This window comes from Trachemys scripta, chromosome 22 (assembly GCF_013100865.1).
Source record: "Trachemys scripta elegans isolate TJP31775 chromosome 22, CAS_Tse_1.0, whole genome shotgun sequence".
In the NCBI taxonomy this organism is placed as follows: domain Eukaryota; kingdom Metazoa; phylum Chordata; order Testudines; family Emydidae; genus Trachemys; species Trachemys scripta.
Window position 1 is genome coordinate 12,861,688 of NC_048319.1, and position 7,224 is coordinate 12,868,911.

The 7,224-nt window shown below is 61.4% G+C and overlaps 1 protein-coding gene across 1 annotated transcript; it reads left to right on the forward strand.

Annotated features, from left to right (window-relative positions):
* C22H19orf71 (chromosome 22 C19orf71 homolog) lies at positions 1 to 7,117 on the forward strand. Its single transcript, XM_034755320.1, has 4 exons — positions 1 to 146; positions 1,528 to 1,760; positions 5,027 to 5,152; positions 5,720 to 7,117. The coding sequence occupies exons 1-4, from the start codon at positions 73 to 75 to the stop codon at positions 5,860 to 5,862; spliced, it is 576 nt and encodes a 191-aa protein (XP_034611211.1). The 5' UTR covers positions 1 to 72; the 3' UTR covers positions 5,863 to 7,117.
* The last annotated feature ends 107 nt before the right edge of the window (positions 7,118 to 7,224 follow it).

A 7,224-nucleotide genomic window follows, 5' to 3' on the forward strand; every position in this document is an offset into this window, starting at 1 on the left:
CTGGCAGCAGCAGTGAGCTGGCAGCAGCCCGGGCAGGGGCGGCGTGGCCTGGAGGAGGTGGGCACGGAGGGCATGGATTTGGAGGCAGACCGACCATACGTCCCTCAGGGGACTCTGGAGACAGACTTCCCCACCCCGTTGTACAGGTGAGAGGCTCACTGGCGTCTGCCTGCTGGTCTCTGGCTCTTCTAATACCCGGAATCCCTCGCTGGCTGGGGGCAGCGAGAAGCAGGGCTGGGAGCCAGGCCCTCTTGAGTCCCAATCCCAGCTCTGTCACTTTGCCTTGCTGGGCCTCAGTTTCCCTGGTGGTAGAGTGAGGATGATGGTCTGCTCCCAGAATGCCATGCCGGGGGGGGGGCTGTGCCAGGCAGCCGAGGTGGCGGCCAAGAGGGAACAGAAATACCTCTTCAGCGGGGATGGGAAGCAACCCTGAAACCAACCCCTCACTGCCGGCTGTTCTCCTTCATTACCAGGTTCTCAAGGGACTCCCTACCCCCAGTCCATGTAAATCTCAGGCTCCTGCATGTTGCATGTGGCTGGCACGCAGCCTTCGCTGCCTTTAGACAGCAATTGGTTACTCGCTAGTGTCACGGAGTATTGGGGGACTCAGGGCCCTGCACCCCCGGCTTCCTGCGATTCACCATGACTCTCAGCCAGCCAGTAAAGCAGAAGGTTTATTTGGATGACAGGAATACAGTCCAAGACAGGTCTTGCAGGCACAGACAACAGGGCCCCCCTCAGTTAGGTCCATCTTGGGGTCCCAGGGAATCCCCGCCCCCCCCCCCCCCCTCGGGAGGTCAGAGCCATCTCTGCCTCCCAGCCATCTCTCCAGCCCGCTTCCAACACTCTGCCTTCAGCGACCCCTCCCACAGCCTTTGTTCAGTTTCCCGGGCCAAGGTGTCACCTGGCCTCCAACCCCTTCCTGGGTTCTCATGTTACATGCTCAGGTATTCTCCTTCGGGCAATCTCCCATCCCCCAGTGCAGACTATCCTAGCCACACTCCCCTGTCAGCATTCACAGATCACAGTAAGAACAGTCCCAGTTCGTCACAGCTAGCATGTGCGTGTGCGCTCTGACCCCTGGGGCAACCAAGGATACACGTGTGTGCGCTCTGACCCCTGGGTGAACCAAGGATACGTGTGTGTGTGTGTGTGTGTGTTCTGACCACTGGGTGAACCAAGGATACACACGTGTGTGTGTGTGTGTTCTGACCCCTGGGTGAAGCAAGGATACATATGTGTGTGTGTGTATGTGCACATGTGTGTTCTGACCCCTGGCTGAGCCCATGTGGGTGTCTTAGGGATCCCCCATTCTCCACTGTGGGGAACAGCTTTCTCTGAGCTCCTACCCCAGCTCGCTGAGGCCTGACCCCAGCAGCCTGGCTCCGAGCTCAGCCGCCATGCCCGAGGCGTGTGCTCCCTGGAGCAGGAGCCAGGTTGGCCCCACGTGTCTCCTCCCTGTCCCGCCGGCTGTGCAATCCCTCCTTCGGCGGGAGCTAGGGCAGTGACGGCTCCTTTCCCCTGCAGTGACGAGTACCTCACGCTGCGCGGGCCCCGCAATGCCCCCGTCCTGAAGCAGGCCGTGCGCTGGAAGTGCACCCCCATGGGCCGAGACGCCATCCCCCAGACCTGGTACACAGGGCTGACCAACAGCGACAACCGAGACGTCTGGTACACGCTCACCAGCGGCCTGAGCCGCGAGGCCTACCACCGCTGGGCCCGCTCCCTTGCCGAGAGGGAGCGGAAGACCTTGCCCCCTGGTAAGGAGATGGGGCTGGGAGTGGGGGCCGGGTGCGGAGATGGAGAGCATCGGTGTATGGAACTTGAAACCCGCCCTCCGTCTCGTGTCCTGCACCATGCCCGTCTGCAGAGCGAGACTGTTCCCAGAGCTGGTCGGCACAGGGGGACCCAAGAGCCACTAAACCCTGCAGCTGCTATTGCCGCTGCGCCATGTCCACTTGCAGCCCGCAGGAGCCCCTTGCAAACCCCTGCGCTGCCTGCACAGGGCGACAAGCTGCTGCCAAAATGCCTCCCCTGGGGCAGGGCACCAGCAGCCTGTTTCCAAAGTCATCCTGTTGATACCAACAGCTGGCTCCTGGCATCGCCCGGACCGGTTCTGGGGAAGGTCTTGCTCTGCAGATGGGCCCGTGCTGAGCAAGGACAGGCGAGTTTTCCCACAATACATGGGACAGCTCAGTGCAGTGCCGAGAACCGTGGGGGTGACCCCAGCGTTCCTAGCACCTTGCCCGGGGGAATGCAGGGGGCGAATGTGCAGGGTGGCTGTTCACTTCTGGCACTGTGGCAGGAATCCTGGGTTCCATCTTAGCTCTGCCCCCAACTCGCTGTGGGACCGTCACCTAACCACTCTGCTTTCTGCTCTCTGATGCTCATTGGTGCTGCATTCCCTGAGGCATCGGGCTATTGATCTCAGCTTGCTGGCTGGCTACTCATCTGTATTGTCCTTAAGACACGTTTGTAGGATGCTGGGAAATAGAACATCGACTAATCGTCCTTTTCAAAAATCTCTGCTGAGGATTGTGGCGGCCTCGTATTCTGTGTGTCCAGCCCCTAGGGCACAGAAACTGCAGTCACGGACCAGGACTCCAATGGCATGGCAACAAAACCTTGCAGCAGTGAGTCTCCGAGTCCAGGGCTTCAAACTCGGCCTCGTGCTCCGGGGCTGGAAACATCTGTGCAGATGCTCCCGTTTGCCTTCTGAGACCCACCCCTGTGCTGGGTCCCGGAGCTGGAGCGGGAACATCTGCACAGCTATTTCCAGCCGGGGAGCGCAAATCCTGGGGGAACAGGGCTGTAGCCCTGACCTCTTACACTCACTGATGGGGGGCAGGGGTCTTGCAGTGTAGACGTGCCCCAGGCACTTTGCTAATTAAAAAAACTACTAAGAATGTGACTAAGACGTGCTGAAAGAAACCTGACCGATTACCTTGCAGATTCTCCTCCTTTTGTTTGGCTAGTTACGTGTTAAACACGTGATTGGAGCAGCCATTTAATAATAGCCCCAACCAATGCCCTAAAAGCTACTTGGGCCGACTGCCTGCTGCCCTGTGTCTGCATAACACCAGCTGCAGGGCAACGGCGCGTCAGCCCAGTTCTGCGCTCGCTCTGCCCCGGCGTGAGTGCTGATGGGGTCAGACGGGGGAATCACGTCTGGCGTTTAATGGGCCCTGGGAGTCTCATCTCTCCAATGACTGTGGAGGTGATGTGGATCCAATGCAAATTCATGGCATGGGGCATCTTTCCATGCCAGGCTCCTTTAGGGAGGGAGCCGAGCGTGGCAATGTCAATCTGCCTAGATGATGAGTTTTTAGTCAGTGTGTGTTATCCTAATGCCTGGGACCCCACCGTGCTGGGCGCTGGGCAAGCACAGACCAAGGAGACGCTCCCTGCCCTGAAAAGCTGACTGGCCAAGACGAGACAATGGCTGGATACAGGCCGCCATGTGAGCCCACGGAAACACGGCACTGATCAGCACGACCAGTGGCCTAATCGCTGTCAGGCTTTCTGTAAAGGAACTTCTTGAGCTGACCTTGATTCCCAGGCAGGGCCGATGGGACCCCCTCTAACCGTGCGTGTACGCGGGAGCCTGGCTAGCCGGCCCTCGGGGGAGCCGGGCCAGGGATTGCACCAGAGCTGCTGTAGTCAAGGCCAGGGGAAACGCAGGATTTCCACAGAGGCAGCGTCAAGGCCGTGCCGTATGCAAGCGACGTTGCAGGCAGTGGTCGGGGGAGGGAGGTCCAGGGCCGAGGGTGCCCCAAGGCTATGGGAAGTGGGAGCAAGTCAAGGCTCTGATGTTCCGCATGAGTCACACACCCATCGCTGCTTCTGCGCATCTGCCCCTTGTGGGAACGTGCCAGGGCCCTCAGGGGCATGTTGGGGACTCAGGGCCGTGCTGCACACTGGGCACTCGGGGTTGGTACGAGGCACCAACAGTCCAGCAGGGGGAGCGCCCGTTCTTTGCACAGCAGCTGGAAGGACCGGGACAGCTGTGCCGGGAGCTTTGGCCCCTGTTTTGGAGGTGGCGAAGGAGCTCTCCTCTGGACTGCAGGGGGAGGCCCCGGGGCCGGTCACCCTGGATCAGGGCGTTAGGCAAGTCAGCCTGGACGGTGCCACGCTGACTGGGTGTGATGCAAAATTGCATCCGCTGGGCCTGAGTTTCTGCAATGCAGGGGCTGAGAACTCCCTCTGCTCCCTGCTGCTTCGCCCACGCCCCCCACCAGCCCATCTTTCCAGAGTCCCGCTCCTCCCTCTTCGGGGAACGCTGCCTCAGGGCCTGGCTGCTGCTTTGCCCACGCCCCACACAGAGCCCCGCTCCTCCCTCTTCGGGGAACGCCGGCTCAGGGCCTGGCTGCTGCTTTGCCCACGCCCCGCACAGAACCCCGCTCCTCCCTCTTCGGGGAACGCCGGCTCAGCTTTGAAATCTCTTGCGCTTCACGGGAGGTTGCGAGTCACAAAGTCGCTCTCTTGTGACCTCCTGGGAAAATCTCCGTTGGGGCTGAAATTGTCTGTGCCAGGCCCTGACCCCCAGGTGACGCTTTGGGGAAATCAGTTTTCAAGTACCTGACAAGCTGAGGCGGTGGGGGAAGGGGGCAGGGAAATGTATTTTCTAGGCATTTAAACCCAGTATTTTGCACATGGGTTTGACTGAGGTGTAAAATGTCACACTTGGCTAACCAGCCAGTGGAACCCCTTGCCACAAGACATGAACGCGGCCCGGCGTTTACATGGTTACAAGAACAGGCTCAGAGCTGTGGTTATTAAGACAGGCCAGAGTTGTGTTAAGCAGGATGGTAAATAGTTATAAGGCAGGTGAAGCGGCAGGTTTCAAGGCATTAGCCCCTGGCTAATGGGCTGAGCTCAGCAGGAGCGTTCCCTGCTATGAAGATTACTCCCACACCGTCTGTCACGGGTGCTGGAGCACGCCTGGAGCACGCCTGGCATCTCCTCGATCCGCGCCTGGCTGGGCTCCCTCCCCAGTGACTCTGATGTGCTTGTTTTGCTCCAACAGCCTATGCCCAGCACCTGCGGGAGGGATCATGGTTTGACCCAGTGGTCCCTGCCCAGTACTTGGAGCCCAGCACCAGGTGGGGGGCCTTCCTGTGGAAAGACAAACCCGTCCTAGGGAAGGAGTATGGTAAGAGCTTGTGGCTTTGATCTTGAGGGCTGGGGGAGTGAGTGGGCAGAGCAGGTCACTGACTCTGACCCCGGAGGGACCTTTTGCTGCTTCTGAGTCTCCTCCCTCTCCCCCCCTCACCATGTCCCCTCCCCCCCCCACACACACACGCAGGGGTCCCGGAGGCAGTTTGCTGGGGGACTCCTGGTGCGAGACCTTGGGCAAATCGGGGCAGGGCTAGTGATCCGGCCCCTCCTTTGCCGGGTGCCCTGGGGGGCTGGGGGCGAGTCTCATGCCATTAGCCTGAAAGCATGTTTGTAAAGGGAGAGGTGGGTTCGGGTGCAGCCTGGCCTCCCTGGCCTGTCCCCCCAGCCTCTCACACGTGGGGCATGTCCCTTCTCCTGTCCTCCAGCCGCGAAGCAGGGACAAGACCCGCAGCATCCCGAGTGCCCTGGGGAAGGCGTGTGAAGGGGCCAGCAGTGTTAAACCAGGGGCGAAGTCTGGCCGGGCAGACCCCTGGCTGCTCTCAACGTGGTTCTCAGAGTCTCTCCCCTGCCCCCCACTCACCTTCTCTCTCCTCCCCTCTAGTTGTCAACCGTAACCGCGCCAGCAGTGAGCTGAAGGGCCACGCTGGCTACGTCCCCTGCCTGGCCTCCCACACGCCCGCCTTCACCACCAGGGACTTCCGCACCTGGACGCTCTTCAGCCACCAGCCATCCACCAACCAGTAAACGCTGCTGTGCCGCAGGCTGCCTCCGTCGGGCTGGGGGGAGCGAGCGGGGTTGGGGCTGAGTCGCCCCCAGTGGCCTGAGTTGCTGGGCTGCCAGGGGCTCCCGGGTGTCCTACTGCAAGGAGCCTGGCTCTGGGCCCGTGGCTGGCTGGAGTTGTGGCCAGCGGCCTGGGTACCCGTGGCAGGCCTGTCTAGGCTGAGCAGACCCTTCCCACCCATGCGCCTGCCTCAGCTGCTGTGCCACCCCCAGCGGGCTCCCCTCCGGGGAACACACAGCCTTGCCCGGCTGCCTTCCTAGCTCTGCCCAACCCCTGCCCCTCGGTCGAGCCTTGGGGCCGGAATGGGCAGCAGCCAGAGGAGTTAACAGCCCCCCAGCCGTTCATTTCTGCCCGGGCAGGCACTGGCGCGGTGCATGGGCAGGGCCAGAGGGCTCCTGGCAGGCTGTGCACCCAGCAGCCCCTCGCTCCATGCCCCTTAGCTCGCTCCTTGGTGTGATGCTCCCTGCCCAGACTCACGTCTCTCCTGCGCTGGCCCGGCTTGGAGCTGCCTTGCTACAGGGTCCTGGGCTGGGCCCAGGTGCCCCTTGACATGCACTTACTGGGGGTCCTCTAGGGCTCACCCACCGCCCCCAGTCCTCCCTTCCCTTGGCAGCAGAACCTGCTCTGGGCTCCTCCCCACACTGGCCTGGGGCCTTGTAGGGGATACAGTTGATGCTGGGGGCAGGCGTTCAGGCCCCCCAGGGTTCACTGCTCTGTTCTGCCTCAGTGGCACCACTGCTGCCCTGAGCTGGCCGTGCCCAGCAGGGCCCACCCAGCATCTCGCCACTGCTTTGTTCCTGCTGCAGGCAGCCCCAGAGGCTGGCAGCCGTTCTGCGCCAGCAGCTTCTTGAGACCATCTCCCAGGCCCTAGGACTGTCCTGCCTGGGCAGCTGGGCTTACCTGGCCCTATCCCCACCCCCCATCTCTCCAGGACCCACTCGCTCACCAGCACCCCAGAGACTCATAGAATCTCAGGGTTGGAAGGGACCTCAGGAGGTCATCTAGTCCAACCCCCTGCTCAAAGCAGGACCAATCTCCAGACAGATTTTTGCCCCAGATCCCTAAGTGGCCTCCTCAAGGATTGAGCTCACAACCCTAGGTTTAGTAGGCCAATGCTCAAACCCCTGAGCTATCCATCTGCCCAGTGCCAAGCTCCCCAGTACCTGGCTCTGATGGGTCCAGGCTGGAGGGTCCTGCTGCAGGGCAGGGGGATAGTACGGACTCAAGTGGCCCCCTCCACCCCCACCCAGTGGGATCCCTCTGTCACGGGCTCCCAGCCCTCCCTGCAGGACTAGAGCTTTGCCGCAGACACACGGGCTGGAGCT